This window comes from Manacus vitellinus, unplaced genomic scaffold, assembly GCF_001715985.3.
Source record: "Manacus vitellinus isolate BGI_N305 unplaced genomic scaffold, ASM171598v3 scaffold_1_pilon, whole genome shotgun sequence".
Taxonomy (NCBI): Eukaryota; Metazoa; Chordata; class Aves; order Passeriformes; family Pipridae; genus Manacus; species Manacus vitellinus.
In genome coordinates, this window is record NW_021939396.1 from 50,731,664 (window position 1) to 50,751,468 (window position 19,805).

General features: G+C 36.4%; 1 protein-coding gene across 6 annotated transcripts in view; it reads left to right on the plus strand.

Moving 5' to 3' along the window:
• Nucleotides 1–19,805, plus strand: part of PTPRM (protein tyrosine phosphatase receptor type M) — a 351,616-nt gene that overhangs the window by 242,375 nt on the left and 89,436 nt on the right. For 2 of the 6 annotated variants that reach the window (XM_029959314.1, XM_029959311.1), the window contains exons 15-18: nucleotides 12,040–12,191; nucleotides 14,702–14,776; nucleotides 15,004–15,030; nucleotides 19,073–19,084. In XM_029959314.1, the coding sequence (XP_029815174.1) occupies nucleotides 12,040–12,191; nucleotides 14,702–14,776; nucleotides 15,004–15,030; nucleotides 19,073–19,084 (266 nt within the window). The remainder of the gene's footprint in view (nucleotides 1–12,039; nucleotides 12,192–14,701; nucleotides 14,777–15,003; nucleotides 15,031–19,072; nucleotides 19,085–19,805) is intronic. The other 4 variants (XM_029959313.1, XM_025895935.2, XM_029959310.1 and 1 more) reach the window with 3 other exon arrangements.

Genomic DNA, 19,805 nt, shown 5'->3' on the forward strand with positions numbered 1-19,805 from the left:
TTCCTCTTTTGTATTCTACTGCTGGGGAGCAGTAAGGCAGTGAATGAGCCATATTAGATTAAACCTATCAAAACCTTTCCTTTTGGTTCTGCACTACACCACTACATATATCTAATTGTATGTTTACATATATACAGGCATGCATATAATGTATGCAATACATACAATACATATACATATATTTAAATAGATAATATGCTAAAGATAATTCCTTTAAGGAAAGTTTCAGAAAACTTTAAACAATTTATTTTGCAACATTTTATGTCTTTATACTGATAAAACTAAATCATAGAATGGCTTGAGTTGGAAGGGATCTTAAAGACCTCTAATTCGAAACCCCCTTTGACTAGATCAGGTTACTCAAAGCCCTGTTAAACCTGGCCTCACAGGACTATGCCGATCACAAGCTTGCTTCTTTTGATGTATACCCAGCAGATCCATTGGCCCTCAAATGCCGGTGAGAGAGATATCTATGTAGAGACCTAAATACCTTGAGGGAAAACTATTTCCTGTATTTAAAACTGTCCCAGTTACTATTGCTTTCTATCAACTTGAGCCTATGCAAGCCTTAGAACAAACTTGTTAGATGCTGTAGAGATCTGGGGATCTGTTTTCTCCACTGGGTCTTGGAAGGCAAACCTTCTAACCCCATAGTGAAAGTAACAAGGTATTTCACATAAAAGATACCTGTCCTGCACCCAGGTGAGCCTCAGATAGCGATGCACTGTGGGGCTAGGAATTTTCTGTTTGTGGAAGGAACTGCTCCTGTGGCAGATTTACTTTTAATGAAAAACATTTACCTGGCCATGCTTAAGGACTCATAATATCATAGCAAATCTGAGACAGAAGCTAGTGGGAAGAGAGGATGTGAGATTACCACATAATAGATACATCTGCCGTACAGCTTGCAATTCCTCATGCTGAGTGAGAACACCTCTGAAAATATGGTGAAAATTTGGCGTGGGCAAAACCATCCCAGCGCAAATTTGCATTAGTTTAACGCTGCCTCTTGTCTTCGTTTGTGAAAGCAGAGGGATTTTGGGCACCTACAGTGCACACCATCCCCAGGAGTTTGAGACCCTGCTTAAAACTGACAGCTATGGGATAAGAAGGTATTTTCTTTCATCATTAGCCAGCCTTTTCTAAAATGATAATTAGTTTCTGGAAGAGAATTTCAAAATCTGTCGTGGATGTATTCCTGTGAAAAGCTTTCATGTTCATGTTGTCTGGCACTGCACATCACGCAACTACCTCCTCCTGAGTAGGCCCCAGTGTTGTCTGTTTAGTTCTTTATTCAGATCATAGGGTAATATGATGGGGGAAAGAGGAAAAAGAAAAGCTGTTGAGACGAAGGGGAAGGATTGCAATGTCAAATGCAAAATATATGTTTTACAACATATTATGAGTAGGGTATTCTTCTACTGTTTACAGGATCTTTAATATCCACATACACAGTACTATGGATGAAATATATCTCTCTGTGAGCCCAATATGACATAGACATCTTTTCTTCATCTAAGTAGTTTCTTTCCAAGTTTTGGCTTTTAAAACAAAATGAGGTATGTATATGTATTTTCATACAAAAGAACCTAGGTACTCTTCTTAAATATAGATCTGGATTTGTTTAGCCTGGAGAAAAGGAGGCTCAAGAGAGACCTTATTGCTCTCTACAACCACCTGAAAGCAGGTTGTAGCAAGGTGGGGGTCCGTCTCTTTCCCTAGGCAACCAGTGATTGGACAAGAGGAAATGGCCTCAAATTGTGCCAGAGGAGGTTCCGGTTGGACATGGGAAAGAATTTCTTCACTGAAAAGGTGGTTAAGCATTGGAACAGACTCCCCAGGGAAGTGGTGGGGTTACCATCCCTGGAAGTGTTCAAGAAACTACTGGATATGGCACTTAGTGCTGTGGTTTAATTGGCAGGGTCAGTCAAAGGTTGAACTTGATGATCTTGGAGGTGTTTTCCAATCTTAATGATTCTGTAATTCTAAGTAAAATGGCATATATGCTAAAAAAAGAGAAAGTGGAGGTTCTGTGTGGATTTTCATTTACTGTTCCTCAAACAGAGTTAGTAAAGAGAAAGACAAAGGAAAGGTCAGGTGTGGAACTTTCCTGTGACCATATATTTCAGAAAAGGATTTCTTCAGAGTCTTCAAATACTTCATTTCAATAAAATTGAAATAGAGTAATAAAAGCATGTAAAGTAGTGTAATGTCATTTTACATTTACGTACAATTAATGTACCAGAAATTAATACAAATGAAGCATAATGGAAAATTGAACATTTAATTTTCATTAAAATAAGAACATGTTATTATTAATACCATTTTAGAAAATCAAAACATAATTTGTCTTTTTTCACTGAAAATTTTTACATTCACATTATGCAGTTCAACGTGACTATAACTAGCTCGCTGATGAAAAGGCTTTATTGATAAAAATATTTACACAAGCTTTGCTCCTTAAGTTAGAAGGGTGGTTTAGTACATGTGGCAGAAAATGATGATTAAAAATGATATAATTAAATAGGAAGAGTCTGTATCTATCATCATATTTAATTATTTGACTGTAATTTTACTAGTATTATCCTGTATTGGTTCTGACTGAATCTCACATGTAGGACTCTTCCAAGAAAAGGCACAATTAAGGATTGTGTTCAAATCTGTAATGCTTTAAATCCCCATATCTTCCTTTTTATGAAAAAAAACCCTATTACCGGAACATTTAGTGGGTGTCCTAGAATAATTTGTATCCGAAGGGACCTTTAGAGATCATCTTTTCTAACCTGCTGCTCAAAGCAGATTTAAACTAAATCAAGTTACTCAGGACATTGTCCATCAGGGTTTTGAGTATCTCCCAGGATTGAGATCCCACCCCTCTGAGAACCTGTTCCACTGTTTGACTACCCCAGTGGTGACAAAAACTTTACTAAGATCTAATAGGAATTTCCTGAATTGCAATTTGTGTCTAGTGTATCTTGTCCTTTCTCCTTGTTCATAGAGTCTAGCTCTGTCTCCTCTATACTCTCCCATTAGGTAGTTAAAAACAGCACGAAGATCCTCTCTGAACTTTCTCTTCTCCAGGCTGAACAAGCACAGCTCTCTCCATCTCTCCTTGTCCAGGATTTGTCTGTTGAGAGAGATCCAGGCTGAACTCCCTGTTCAACCACACAACACTTGAAAGTCCGTTTCCTTTTCTATCAGAACGTCCTAATGCATTGGTTGGTTGGTTGGCTGGTTGGTTGGTTTCGTGGTTGGTTATACATGGTTTTTAATGGGAAGAATTCTCCAAAACCTTTAAAAATATGCTGCTTTGAAGAAAGTAATTCAAGGTGGAATGGATCAGAAAGTGTGACTTCCTGGTTTAATGAGCAGGGCCATCAGCCATAAGAGAGGCTTCAGTGCTGATCTGCTCCTGTGTCAAATACTATAGCGATATTTTTTGGTGAAATGCAGGCGTTTCACCCGTCATCTCCATATCCTGATTTAGCTGGTCCCAGCTGCACCAGGTCCCTGCAATTCTCACCATAACAGCCCTCTCAGATGCCTGGCTGTCATCTTCTTTTACTAGGAAGAGAGGACAAGCACACAGTTTGTTGTCACTCCGTGATTTTTTGGCCTTCAAGTGTTCCAGCTGGGCTACTGGGTTCCTCCCTGTGCTTGTAAAGGATTTGTCATACTTTGGCCTCCCCCATATTCCAAGTGGCACCCTGATCCACATCCTGCAAGTAGTTCCACACGGCTGTTCTAATCACTTAAGTAAATAAGTCTTTAGTGAAATTAACATATTCATAAGCATTTACCTTGTATTAATTTTGAGGGGAAAAAAGTTTTAATATTCTGTGTATTTTTCTTACATGCCCTTATAATTCAGGAGGACCTATAGGTCAATTAAACATTGTATTCACTTTTTTCTTGGTTAAATTGAGGATTGTAAGAATCAAAACACAGATCAAAATTCATGTTGCAAAACTTAAATTTTGAAACAAATTCAGAGAATTTGTGCTTTTCATTTTTCTTTCCTTAGTTTAATTGAGTAGAATGGGCATTTTAGTGTCTGATTCATTACTTACAATATTCAAGGTCATGGTCAAAATTAGATAATGGTAAATTACAAAAAATACTGCTGCTTATGTCTCATTACTGTTTTATTCTCCTATTGGGGAGGCAGAAGGGTGTTGAATTTTTTTTTTAAGGTGTGTGAGCACATTTTTATGTAGACCAAGACCAGTGACTAACTTGAGCCAAAAATAGTGCAGCCAGAAGTTTTGCAGATATAGAGTTCTGCCAAAGCTTCTCAAATTCCTTTTTACTGCCATAGCCTAGAGCCTTCCCTGAAGAACCTGTCAATCATACTAAAATATACTGAGGTCTTCTTAGATGGACAAATAAGAACTAAACTGTAACCACGAAATTAACTTCCTCTGAGAGCTAAGACAAAAGTCAGCTCATTTCAAATAAATGTTGTTACATTAATCTGATGCACCACATAGCTCCATTTTTTTCACAATCGGTCAGTCACAGGTGTTCCCCCTCTGCATCAGCCACTGCATCAGCAAAGAAATTCTGTCAGCCTTCTTTGACCTGAGGTGTTCTTCAGTTCGATGCTATAACCCTCACTTGCAGAAACTCAGATAACCTGATATAGGATTTCCTATAAAGCAGAAACTAAGAAACAAATAAGCAGAGTTTTTAATTATGTAACTATAAGCAAATCTCAAAGCAGGTGCTCTATACTTGAATTCAAGAACACTTAGCAGCAAAAGTAGGTGAGCTGCATATCTGTGACTGCAGCTCTGTACCTTACTTTTCCATCATCTTTTCCTTCTCATTTTCCGTTCACCTCCATATTCTCTTTCTCTTTTCTGATCCACTGTTTCTTAAGTTTTGCCATACTTCTACCTGTGAGCTTACACTGGTATTGGGATGTTGCCAAATAACTTTTCTTTTTGCTTTGATTTCTTGTGATGCTACTGAACCAATCTATTAGTAACAAAAAAGACCATTAAAGTTCTTATATGCAGTGAGTAAAAAGGCAAGTTAAATACCACAAAAATCAAAACTGGTTTTGTTTATGGTAGTAAGAATCAAAACCATTTTCATTAACCTTCACCTTCATGTAAAAAGTTTGCACTCTTTTTACACTCAAATCTTGTAACTCTGTGAGTTAAAGGAATCCTTCCCCCCACCCCTTTACTTGTATTCTTTTCTCGTTCTCCCTTTCTAGACAGTCCTGCTAGTATTGGGATGTCCTCTTTATCTCCCAGTACTAGTTTTGGTGTCACTGGAAGTGCATCTAAAGTCTGTGAAAAAAAATGAAAGTCACAGTGATGAAAAGGGAGGAAATTAAATCCTTTAGTGTCAGGAATGCTGTTCCCAAAATTTGAGCGTCATCACAGCATTTTTTAAAAAGTTAATTCTTTTTTCTTTATCAGAGAATGCAAGAGCATGATAAAAATGAAATGAATAATGTTAGCATTTGCTTTGAAGCAGGAAGTTGATAATTACAACAAAGAGAAGGCACCTGAAAGAAATTATAATAAACCACCCCTTTGTAAGTCAGGTAAAAAGGCTTATGCACCCTTGGCTATAGTAAAATATTCATAATCTCTACATCAGTCTTCCATGCTGTTGTAGCTCTACTTTGTTCTGATGTCAATACAAAATATATATTGAACTTCTTAGGACAAAGAATAATTTTGTAATCTACTACAGGTTTGCATACTAAGGGAACATAAGCAAGAAACAACAGAATTCAGTGATATCCTGCCTACCTTTTGCCTTTTTGTTTAGTTCTCCTGACAACTGCTTTCCCTGTGGTTGTTCTCTAGAAATGCTATTTCCTGAAGTGGGAACCACTTTTGAAGTGTTTTATTAAGTGCTTGCTAGTTCTTGCTGCAAAATGTAGTGCCTTTAAAAATAATTCTCCTAACTTTATTTCCTGTCTGATAGAATATTGACAGAACACAGTTCAATGTCACTGTGAAATTGCAGTCTTGAACATATGGCATTTCAATATAAAGCGTATAAATGTGAAATTGAATGACAGAAGTTCATGGTGAGCAGAACTTCACTATCACTGATGCCTTACTACTTATATTTGACTTCCTTACTTGATTTCAATTGCTTCATATTTGTGTTTCAGTCCATTTGTGGGAGATAGAAAGGGTTCTGTGCGAAGTGGTGCTGTTTTGATAAGAAATGTAAACCAGACTAAAATATTAATTACTTGTAATAGTATTTATTTAATAACAACTAAAGAACTTTACCATTTTGATTGAATTGGATTAGATATTCAGGTTCCTAAAACTTGTTCTCTATGAGGACTTTTTAACAATAAAAAGCAGTATAAAGAATACAAATGAGGCATTGGAGATTCAAGGTATGGCTAAAACAATTTTATAAAAAAATGGAAAATAGTATTTTTCATTTTCTAATGCAGGTTAGAATAATACCCAATGTTACCAAATGCATACTATTGCAAACCAGAGAGGATAGACTAAATCTAAACTCCCATCACACACATGTAATTCTCACAATGACATGTGATGTGTGGTTTTGTCTCTGCCTTAGAGGACCCATTGTTGAACACAAGAAAGCACTCACATTTATTGAGAAGGATGTTTTGTTGTTAAAAGAAAAAGTAATTGCAACATAAGTTGGAAAAAAGTATAAAAACTCCACAAATAAGGAATAAGTCAGTTATATTCGCAGACTTTCTTACATGGTTCTTGTGGAGAACTGTTATAAAATTACGTCTTCGTACTGAATGTCGCTGAATCAGTTATGCTCATTGAATTGTTTCAGGTTAAAGCATGTTCCTCAAAATTAGCTGTCTTCTTTTAGCATATTCTACAAAACCAAATTAGATGGGCAAAATAATTATTTTGTGAGTTAGTTAATACTGCTGGTGTCATAAGTAGCCTAAAGAATGAAAAAAAAATGCATATTTCTGAGTGTTAGAAAAGCAAATAATGTACTTACATCCCGTTTCTGCATAATCTTTGCAGGGATTGTAAATAGAATAAAAAATGGCATCAAATTTTGAAATAAAAGTACACATCATGTCTCTGATAGTGGCCAGTGACAAACCTTTACATAAATACAGAAACAGAGTAAAGATAAGGTAATGCATTCACTGTCTTCCACTCAGCCCTTAATCAGTTCTTCTTTTACCAATATTAACTCTTGATATCTCTAGAGTCCTGTGGTGATATGTTGCATAATTCTCATATAATCATAGAACATGCTGAGTTGGAAGGGACCCATCAGGATCATTGCGTCCAACTCCTGGCCCTGTACAGGATACCTGAAAAATTACACTGTGTGCCTGGGAGCGTTGTCCAAGCGCTTTTTGAACTCTGTCAGGCTTGGTGCTGTGACCACTACCCTGAGGAGCCTGTTCCAGTGCCCAGCCATCCTCTGGGTGAAAAACTTTTCCTCATAACCAACCTAAACCTCCCCTGGCACAACTTCAGGCCATTCCCTCGGGTCCTGTCCCTGGTCACAAGAGTGAAGAGATCAGTGCCTGTCCCTCCTCTTCCTCTCACAAGGAAGTTGTAACTGCAATGAGGTCTCCCCTCAGTGTACTGACCAAGGGGCGTCAGCTGCTCCTTATACAGCTTCCTCTCCAGGTCCTTCACCATCCTCATGGCCCTCCTTTGGATGCTCTCTAATAGCTTAATGTCTTTTTTATATTGTAGTGCCTAAAACTGCACACAGTACTCAAGGTGAGGCTATACCAGTGCAGAATAGAGCATTTTCTGAGTTTTGTGAAAGTATTTACTTTTGTATTTAAAAAATTTTTATACTCTCTGATTCTGGTTCTAACATGGTTGAGAAACAGTAATTCTTTCTTAATTTCTTCGTTTTCTCCTTTTTTTAATATACTTTTGTCATATTCTCAGTTCAACTGCCTCTTTTTTAAACTAGGGACTCCTTATCTATTTAAGGACCTCTGCTCCTCTGGTAGGATCTGCTCCTTTGATCTTCCCATTATTTCTCTGTATATCTTCTCTAGTTTGAGAAAGTCTTTTTTGGATAGGCATGTGGCAGAACTGCATGCAGTGTTCAAAATGCGAAAGCTCCATGGATTAATACATTTGCTTAATGACATTTTTCATTTTGTTCTCTATTCCTTACCTAGTCATTTCTGATGACTTCATGCCTTTTTGACTATAGATAGCACTGAACTTTTGTCTTCAGGAAGTCAGTGACTACCAGATTTCTTTCTTCTGTAGTTTATGAAGTCACTTATATGCAATATTGTGTCTGTATAATTAGGATTATTTTTCCCATCTGCATGACTTTATATCTGTCAACACTGAATTTTGTCTCAAGTGAATATCTTCCTCATTGGAAAGGAGGAATACTGATACAAAAAGGACAGTACTACTCAGTTTGGAATGGGGAAGCAGGAAGTGAGTGCTTTTGTTTGATTCAAAATCATATGCTTTTCTCACTGTTCCTAAATTAAAATGGAAGGCACATTTTTTCCAGGGCCTCAGTTGATTCCAGTTAACAACCTCAGTCAGCATTTTTTTTTTACATTTATTTTTGATAACTATGGTGGTGTTCCATTGTGCCCTGTTCTTTGTGCCCAGTGCTTTATAAACACAAAGGGAAAAGGCAAGCTAGGTTCAAAAGTGTCTGTTAATGAAGTCAAGACAGGACAGAGAAATGAATACAGGAAAATAGATGGAAAATGAAGCAAACAGAGGCTGACAATATAGAAACTTAGCAGTTATTGGAGTTGATTTGTTGGAGGTGTTTGGGGGAGAACTTACAGAGAAGAAAGATTTTGAGAAAGGTATTGAGTTACGCTTGCAAAAGTTTTACAGGGTGATCCTTTCACCTAGAGGGGACTTTACGGGAGAAAAGCATTCGAGAGTTTCACAGCGGTATATAAAATGGGGACAGATTGTGATGAAGTGTTTAGCTTATGATTTTCCTAGGCTTTTTTGATTAGGATTTGTAACAGAACAGAATAAATGATACTCTAAATTCCGCACAATTTTGCAGCAGAAGTCTGTATGTTTGTCTGCTCTGCATTTTACCGTATTTTTACCACTATGCTAGTTGACTTCTTGCTATTTCTTGTGCAGTAAAATTCCAACAGTTCCTAGCTAGTCTTGAGATTTTTCTGAATATCAGGCTCTCTTTTCTGAGATGTACATTTCTGAGATGTAGTACATTCTCTTTCCTCATATAGTGATGATAACACTATTTGTGTGGTAAGCTGATAATTTTTGCTTTCCCTACAAAATAATTTCATCCTAGGTAATCATCTGGGAGCTTCCATCTGTGTTATTCTTTTCCTTTGGTTGTAGATCTCTTTTCGTTTAAGAAGGAGGAAACATCAGAGAGTAGCCTTTGATCATCTTTTCTGTGAGTGAAGATGATCAAATATTTAAGCCTTTTTTCCCCCCAAAATTTGCTTCAAATCTAAGTGCATGAGTGGTGATAGTGATGTAAGGCACCTTGGTTTTACAAGTGTCTTAAATCTCATATAGCTAGAGCCCCCTGGGGATTGAGAGATCCAAGGAATGGATGAGTTGCAGAGACTGCAAGACTGCAACACTTTCAGCAATATCTGAAAACTGCAGATGTTAAAAGTGTTATATTCAGATAAAGTTTACTTGACTAAGTCCAGTGGGTGTTTTTGTTCACAGTACAGAAGTCTGGCTGGTATCACTCTCTTCCTATAACAGTTCTTTCAGATTTGAACTTTTCCCACAAGACCTGTTTCCAGAATTAGATTCAGATTTAGAAGTACTGTACAGTTGTTACTGTCATAAAAAAAATCTATTTTGAGTGATTATGGGGCCAAAACTAAGAATTAAGGAAAGAAGAAAATGTTAGTGTAATTTCTTTAAGAAAACTATCTGACTTGTATAAAATTTGGTGCAATAAGCAAGAACTCTGTCTTTCCTTGTGAAGGATACAATTTTTACTGTAAAACAGAGGACATTCCCTGTAATAGCAGATGCTCAAGATGTACACTCTAGTGAGACTGGGTTTTTTTGTAATCCCACTTAGTTGCTGGTATCATGTATTTTACCACATTGTGGATTTTCAGATATGGATTAGTATCAGTATACTTCTGCTCAGGGTGATTCTCCTAATAACTTTTCTTTGTCTGTTCACCAGTACATTATTCAGATGCAAAGGTTCTTGGATAAAGTGATGAACTAGCAAGATTAACAGCAATTAAAGGTTTTGTGAATAGAGATAGTACTCACAGGTCCACTGAAGGACCTACAGGGGAAGGCCACTGTATACTGCAGTTTCCTGGCTTTAGTGAGTATGCAGGGTTTAGGTAGCTAATTGGATTGACAGTTGGTTAAAAAGAAACTGTTACTTCCAGCCTGAAGAAAGGGAAAGCTCATGAAGAAAAGCTCCTTCTGCGTGCTTTCCTGAAGCATTGCTCTAGGGCTGGATTGTCCTGAAGTACTTTCCTAAGGTCTGCACAGCCATGAAATAAAATAAGCATGGTAACGTGACTTAGAGATGAAGTTTCAGTGACCACACTGTGGATGTTGTCATTGTCACTGTTCAGGTTCTGGTTTCACAACCCTGATAAGCTGGGAATTGCTCAGTTGTTGGCAGGTGTTGGGAGTAGCTGTATGTAACTTCAGCTTAAGGGTAAAGAGGATTGGAAGGGGAGCCATGCGTGACAACAGGTAAATGGGGGACATGAACAAGACTCAGAGGCATTACTGCTCAACATAGTGAGCAGTAATATCAGGACTTTGCAAAGTGTGTCTACAGGCAGTAATTTGAAGCAAAATAATGAGATACGAGTAGGGAGGGTTACAATAAGCCCCTCCTGTGCAGAATGAGTGGAGACAAATGTGCTTCTTTGAAAATGAAGGGGAGGCTGGTATAAAATTTTTGTCTGTGGTGGGAATCATCTCTTCATGATGAATGAGAGTTAATGAAGAGAAAGACTTTGAAAGTTGGCAGAAGTTGGTTATGCTTGATGCAGTTGGCCTCTAGAAGTGGAAGAAAACCTAGATGAGATAATAAACTCCTGTAACTTCTGTTGAAGATATGTAAAAGATATTCCTGGCAGATGAATGAGGTAGCTCATTCTGTTTTCCACAGAAGAAAAGTCATTGAATTAACAGAAGGAATCTGAACAATTTAAATTAATGCTGTAGGTAAGAACTGGGAGAAAGGCGCAGTCTAAGACAAAGTTGCAGGCCAGGGAAATAAGCCAAGTGGTTATGGGATCCACTGTCATCAGGATCACAGATGTTTCACAGAGCTTGAAGGAAAAAACAGGAGTTTCAGACATCTTATTTTATGATGTAGTTCAACATAACTCGGGGGGAGATGGTCAGACTTTAGTTTAGACTGAAACAGACAGATATGAAAAAAAAAAGTTGTGTGCATCCAAAGCAGTTCTATGATACTGTAGTATCAGATTTTGTCTCTGATAGGTCACTCCACTGAGAAGCAACTAATTCATGTAACTAGTTTTCCTGAAATCAGGAGTGACAGAAAACAGTCTTTAGGAATGCAAGTCAATTTAAAACGTCACTTGAGTGTGCAATGTGTATTAAGTGCTTAAATATATACTATACAGTGTTACGTAAATAACAGATAGCTGTGTTATATGGTGTCTCAGTGAAACAACTCCAGACAGTTCTACACATGTGAAGTGAGCATTGTTACTGATTTGTCAGTTCCAGTGAAATCTTCTCTCCTGTCATTTTTATTTACATATTTAAACAGATCTAACCTCATATATAGGTGGTCACATCACCTTCATATCCAAGTAGTCCCCTTTAATTCAGTGGTGGTCCCCAAGGATTAAGATGTGGACCATAAGTCAGAGCACTGGCAACTATCCTTTGATTATCAGATTGAAAGACATGAGACTAAAATTTAAGGTTTCAGAAATGCAGAAACAAATGTAAATGTTACTTAATAATGTGGATACAAACTACAATACTGATATAAATAACATGAAGACTATGTCTGCTTACTGAGAGTTGTTTTTTTTTCTTTTTTTTTTCTCATCATTCATTTCTTAAGAAAATTGGCTAAAAAGCGGAAAGAGACATTGAGTAGTACACGGCAGGAAATGACAGTGATGGTGAATTCAATGGATAAAAGCTACACCGAGCAAGGCACCAACTGTGACGAAGCTTTCTCTTTCATGGACACTCACAATCTAAATGGGAGATGTAAGTTTTTTTTCTTTTCTTTTCTTTTCTTTTTGAAGGTGAAAGAAAGGTGCAAATGGGTTTTAAAATATTCCTCATTACTCAGTCATGGAAAATCCATGGGACCCAGAGTTTCCCACTGTGCAGAGCATTACAGTGTCTATTCAAATGAGCAAGACAGTCAGACATCAAGAATAGACTTCTTTAAAAATAATAAGGATAATTGAGCTTTTTTCTGTCCATCCTTTTCTTCTGCAGAAGGGCAATGACATCGCTGAAACAGTAGTTCTACCTTTCTCCAATCTCTATTATATTAGAAATTTTGTATTCCTCACGCTGTCCCAAGTCATCCAAATGCTTCCCCTGCTCACTTCTTTTTTCTAAGATAAATTTATTTTTGAGTGTCATAACTTAATAATGATGATCTGATTGTCTTATTATTTCCAGTTTTAGATGATGCTTGTGCAAAGGAAAAACTCAGTGGAATTATCTGTTCTGCAATTTCATAAGAGATTCTATATCCTGGGTCTTCTTGGATCTATCCCAAAATAAATAAAATTTGTGATATAAAATTTCCTGCATTAGAATTTTAGTCAACTCTCACTCCTATCAGAGAGTTAGCACTAAGCAAAGACTAAAAAAACAGGGGTTTATAACTGTTAGAAAGAATGACTCTGTTCAAAAAATTTCTTAATTCTGTAGTTCATAAGGAACCTCAGGTTTTTTTACCAGTGGTTTTTAACATCTTCAAAATTTGTCAAAGATTAAATTTTGTTTCAAGTACTAACAATCTGCAAGGTCCAACTCCCACTCTTCAACCATATGCTTAAGAATTTCTCTTTGATGAGCTCAATTGTACAAACACTCTGTGAGGTTTATACTGTGAGACTTTTCTCAGCAGTGTTAGGCTCAGAATTTGCAATGTTAGTTTGCATTTGAGTTATTTTTGAAATTGATTTGAAGTAGGTCTTTCAAATCAGACTTGCCTTTCTGGTGAGAATATACCCTTGAAGTTAATAAGATTGCTCACTCCTGTGAGAAAATCCAGAGGTTTGACTTCATATTCCATCATCATGATGTAGTTTTCCAGTAGTGTTACTGAATGGTCATAACTACAAAAGAAGCTGCAGTGAGTTCCTAAGACTCAATCCTCTTTATGTAAACCACCTCAAACCTGTTTGCAATTACTGCCATAGCAAGTTTTTTATACCACTCGAGGGCTAGAACCTCTAATTAGACTTTCCATAAGAAGCATAGTCACCAGAATAAGCAGTCTGACAGTGTTTAGGAATAATATTTGTGTAAGGCACTGTAGTCAAGAGATTTAGAACACTCCTACTTCCTGTGAAACTTCATTATTCTACCTGCATTCTTTATTGAGCAAGTTTTATTAGCTTCTGCAGCCTTGACCTCAACTAATCTCTGCATCCAAGTGTACCCAAAAGGAATACCATTCTTTCCATCAAGAAAACGTAATCTCCTCATTTGGGAGATGTAATCAAAGGAAGGTTGTCTAAGATATACTAATTTATAGGATAAATGGTAACTGCCAGAATTATTTAAGCCAGTTTTGAGATAGCCCCATCTTAACAAGGGCTGGTAACTCTATGCCCTAGAAGATCAACCAAAAAAAAAAGATGGATGAAAGCCAGCAGGAGTAATCTCAGTCCTCATCCAGCAGATCCTACATTTCTCAACTGTTTTTCACACACTCCTGTTAACTCATTTACAAGTATCTGGAATGTGCTTACATTCACTGATGGAACTGAATTTGATCTGTGTAGACAAATAACTAAGGCTGAATTTGAAAGGAGCTTTGCTTAAAAGCCTTTGATGACTCATTTGCTGAACATTCTGTAAAATGTTGAGATTAACTCCCACCTGTTGAATGTATCTGTGTTTACCACCATAATTTGCATGATCTTTGTATACCAGGGGGCAAACTGAACTTAATTGATCCATTGGGCTTTCCCATTGGCTTTACAAATGGCTAAATGATTAAATACCAATGTAAGCATTGGTCTGTTTGTTACTCCCTGAAAACCAGTCTTAAACAAAGAGTAATATTCAGGGTCTATTAGTATCTCTGTGCATGTTATCCACCTGGCTGAACAAACCGCATAAAAAGAAAGGAGAGGTAAGAATAAACCCTAGTATAATAATTGCATACAGTATTTACAGTATTATTAAGAAAACTTCCTAAAGATCAGTTTCTGTCAAAAACACCTGTTGTCATTGTGATGTCTTTTTTCAAGCATCAGTATTCAGTCTAATCTTGTGATGTAAGAAGTATTTTTGCCATCACCGATCAAAATGAGTTCTCCAACGACATTTCTTTTTAGAGAACTGATCAAATTCGATGAGCGATTTCAGTCACTAGACATGCCTGGTTTTCCCTATGTCCTGATTCCAGTGCAAGTAACACAACAGGATGAACTCTAAGCCCAGTCAATCACATATGCTGTATCACTCAGCTTATATAGCCGCATATCACTTTTGCTGTCTCTAACCAGCTTTGTTTCTCTTTACAGCTGTATCTTCACCATCTTCATTTACAATGAAAACTAACACATTGAGCACAACAGTGCCTAATTCTTACTATCCAGGTAACCGATTTTTTTCTTGGTTTCCACCCTATATAGACCTTTTCATAATAAAATTGTACATATTCATGTTATTATATTTCTTGCCATCAAAATTTAATACATATATAAGCAGCATGCTGGTTGCTTACAGTCGCTTTCTGAAAGAAAAGTCAGGAACATATATCAATCATTTACTGTTCTCTCTCTTTTTACCTTTTCTGCATTGACCTGCTTATGATGTATGACAGATCCATTTGTGCCAACTGCAATTTTAGGTGAGAACATTTCCCTTTATCAAAGTTTATTGCTGAAGTAATTTCAGAAGTTGCAGTTCTCGGGGTACAGACAATAGTATGCAAAATGCTGGAGTTTTAAGCTAAGGGAAGGGGTGGTAGACTTGGCTACACTGAGGTGCTAAGGACAGTTATCAGGCTTGATTACTACTGTCATAGTGCAAGTCAGGGGAGAAAAGAGAGAAATAATTTTAACAAGTGAATTTGCAAGGAAATGTTTATGCATGTATTTGGAGTGACACAAAAGAATTTGATTATCGCAGCAATTCAAATAGTTTCCCTCATTTTTTTTCTGTTTTATCTCAGGACTGAAGATGTCACTTCTTAAAAATAACTTTTTTTCCCTAATTAGACTATTCAGGATACAGAAAATCAGACAAAATACAGTTTTAGCCATCTACCAGCCATCATGTCATCTCACAATACTGCAGAGTTTCTGATGTGCTTGTCAAAGTGAAGTTTTAGAGGGAAGATGGTATTTTGAACAGCAAAATGATAACATGACATTTAAAGTATATACTTTATTATGCATCAGGTGTCACAGAAATGAAATAAAACAGAAGAACTGTAGGTTAACAACATACAGTCAGAGTGTAAAGCATTTCCACTGGAAATTTAGGATAACCTGCTATTGTCCAATGTCAAAATGAGGAAGGTTTCTGCACAGTGATAAATAATAAGCATGAAGCGCTATTGCATTTTCAGTACTTAAGTAACTCTAACTGCTTTGTGGCTTGTATTCATTTACACCTTCCCATGCTAATTTACTAAACAGGGGCATTTTTTTTTATAATAAGTCAAAATATAACATTGCACTGAACCAAGAATTCAAATTTCAATGTCAAGCCTATTTCCTCATTTTTCAATTTATAATTTCACAACAAATATCGTAGTTTTTCTTAAATCACTGTAAAAAACATAAGACCTCTTAACAGATTCCTGCCTTTAAACTGTAAGTTAAACAGGTTTATGTAAAAGTAGAGTGAAGGATATAAGAGGCAGAAGTTTAGGAAGGTGATCTTGTGCAGTGCATTTCACTGTGATAACTTTGAGAAGGAACTTTGCTAGTTTTATACATTATGTAAATCTGGGAGAAGGTAATGGTAGTGACTGTAACAATGTAATAATCTGCATGCAAATGAAATTTGCGGTGCCTTTTAACTGCCTGAGATGTTAGATTTTTTTTTTGTGTGCTTTAGCATTCATTCAACGCTTCATCCAGTAGATGTTCTTTCTGACCTTGTGGGTGGGGAAGGAGAAAAGTACTATTATCAGGAGAAAAACTTTGAGATTTCCTTTCTGTATTATTAAGTTTTAGTTAATGGTTTCTCTGATTGTTTTTGTGATCCTTTTCTGTATAATAGCAATGGTGAAATTATGGTAGGTTTTTTCCCCACAAGAAATAATCTCTAAACAAGTAATTCAGATATCAGGCAAACACACACTGGGAAAAATAAATTCTCTGATTTTACTAAGTCTGTAAAATTTTTAATTAGTTAGACGTGCATTTTATGGTCTACTACAGCAAACCTGTGCTTACTCATCTCAGAAACTGCTCCAGTTATTTCACTGCATAAAAGAAATATTTTTGTAACCTTACATGTGAAAAATATCACACCATTTTAAGAAGGGTACTCAATTCAGATCAGATCTCTCTACCAATATGTGTTTATGACTGTCTGAATAGAATAATGTTTTATCTGAGGTAAATCAAATTAGCTATGCTTGAATTGGTAGGGGAATATAGTATGCTGGGTTTTAATTGCAACTAATATTGGCTCTTGCTGTCTTCCAATGTCAAAAGAAGTTGTGTTAAACTGCAGGGTTGAGCCTGTAGTTAGAACTAAATGAACTTTTCAGTGTGACCTCCTGGGAAGGCTTACACATGTGGTGAATGGCTGAGTTCAGTTTTCAAAATTTGCTGGAAAAGCCACACAAAACACTTACTGTTTCCAAATTTATGTACAACAAGATCTTTGGACTATTTACGTGAATTAGGAACTGGTAATTAGTGATGAGCTCTTTAAATGATGCAAAAGACAACAGTCTGGCTACTTAGTTTCAGATGAGGAAAGTTTCTTCTATTTGGAGGAAAACTTTCATTATTGGCCTAATAACCTAAGCGAAACCCTGAAATTAAAAAAAAAAAAGAAAAAAACAAACCAAACAAGTTTGCATAATAGTGGCCAAGTTTATAGTGTCTGAGCATGACTGTAGGTCATGTTTATCTAGTATCGGTGATGTGCATATTTCTAAAATTGGAAAATGAAATGAGTCTCAGCCCAGATCTGCATTTCCAGATACTTTCCATGTTGGGAGTTCATCTAACTAGTAAATAAGTATATTATTTAACAAGTGTTGTACACCTCTATGGGAATGAGTAAGTGGAGAATGCAGCTATAGGAGTATTTAAACTGAACAAACTTTCCATTGCATATGAACACTTCATCTGGAGAAGCTCACCCTTAGAAAACCTCATAGCCTGAAAAGCTCATGCTGCAGTACTGAGGCAAAGTAAAAATATATGTGGCTCCTAATGTACCATATAGATCAAGGACTGAAAGAACTTTATTTAGAACAACTTAAAAGATAACTCCCAAAAAGAGAAAAATAGTAATAATGAAGATAGATTAAAAAATGGAGAGAGGAAAATTACTCTAAAACTAGGAAGCTCACAGGAAAGAGATTAATAAGTATTAAACTGCTGCTTTCATAGTACAAGACCCTGCTATCTGATAACTTTGCCTTCATCTTAGTTACTAACAGTCTGGGCTGCAAAAAATTTTGCAGTTTGCAAAAAAAAAGTCAATCCCCAAGTTTTCTTACTTGTTTCTGAAATTTAAATAAGCAACCCAAAAAATCATGATCAACTTTCTACACTTTTTTTGTCTTTTGTGTCTTAGCCACCTTGTAGTTTTCAGGTGCCATTTCAGCAGCAACATACTGTACCTACACTTGTATACCACGCTTCATGCCATGCATCCTGAGGTGCTTTGCAGTACAATTTTATATCACTTTACAAGTATGTTGTAAAATTTTATTACTAAAAGGTAAATCCCTTTCCTCTGTGTTAGATCAGGTTAGCAGACTGGCAGAAAAGGGAGTGAAATGCCCATACACGTACCCATAAATTTTTCTCTGCTATTTTTGGTTTAGCTGTAAATGCTCAGTTCATATTGACTGAGGACCAGATTTTATGTGTCTTAGTGGGAATAAAGAAAACTTCAAATCATCCTTGAAATATGATTCCTTGAGCTTTCTGGCTTTATCATCAATTTTCAGTTGTATAACCAAAACCAGAATCTCACCTTTAACAAGGTGTGTTAGTATTTTTGGGTTGTACATGAGAATCTGGGACCTTTTCATACAGAGTATTTGTGGAACTTTCTGCTGTAATATATCTAACTTATGAATGTGGACGTATTATTCTAATGCTTCCCTTTTATACAGCTTATTTTAGAAAGTAACATTTTTTGATAAATACCATATTTTATGAACATTATACAGATTTCGTATTTTTATTTAGTCTGTAGCCAGTGAGGAGTAGCTTGATTAAGTCAAAGCACCGCATTTAAATTTTGTTTAAAATTCAAAACTCTAATATATATAAAATATTATTTGGGTAAACAGATAAAATATTTATGATGATACTTGGACCACAGAATTTGGGTTGGGGTTTTTTCTTTTGTCAAGTCTGAAAAATTTTTTAGAATTCCATCTAAGCAGGAAGAAAGCTGTATTGCTTCCTTAGGTATAGTGCACATCTATCTGTTTACTGCTAAGTGTAGGTTTTGATCTCAGTTCCATCTGTGTGAATTGACTCACAGTAAGATACCTTGGTTTCAGTAAATCTAATTTATACTGTGAAACTGGGATCAGAATCTGACTCATTTAGGTAATCATTCTGTAAAGACTAAATTACAAACATAAAATTACCTGTAATTATTAATGTAGTACTGTTGCTTATGCCCTGTTTCCTTTTTCTCCTCCTCTTTTTTTCTCCTGATATGTATCTTCTTAAAAGTGCCAATCAATGGTAAGTTGCCCATTTGCCCCATGCAAGAAATGTGGAGGGTTGGGAGAGTATGTGTCTCATAAAAATTTTAACCAGCCCACGGGGGTCTCCTGTTTGCTGGCTTGCATGTCAGTTGACATATAACATTCCATGCCTAGTGTGGTGGCTCATGATATACCGTGGTCCTAAAGCATGTTCAGTAGTCAGTCAAGACATTTTTCCTTATCAGATGATCCTTTGCATTTGTCCTCTTGTAGTGTGTCTCCAAATGTTGTTTTCAGATCTACATTTCCATTGCAGTCCTAGCTTGATGAAACCATAAGCCATTTTTTGTGTCTTTTTATTTTGCTCACTCCAAACATTTGCTCTAAATTTGCAGTGTAAGACATAGCACTTCAGTAATCTCTGAAGAATACAAGTCCTATTTCATTCCATGGAGCTTGTTGAAGTTTCAGAATGAAACTTCTCTGCAGTTTAAAACCAAATGCCCATTTTCAAATGTAATCAGCTAGTGATATTTAAAGCAATATTAGAGTTTGGACTGCTCTGCAATGCTTCCATTGTAGAACTATGGACTTTGCATCTTTCCAATCGGTCTTACAATTTCCCTGTGCAAACTACTCCATGGATTTACTGTTCTTCTGGTGTAGCCCTCACAGACAGAAGCAATGCTGATGGTGTCAGATTTCTGCCACTCCTCTAGAAATCTGTATAGTTTCTGTTTCTTTTAATAAGTGAAAAT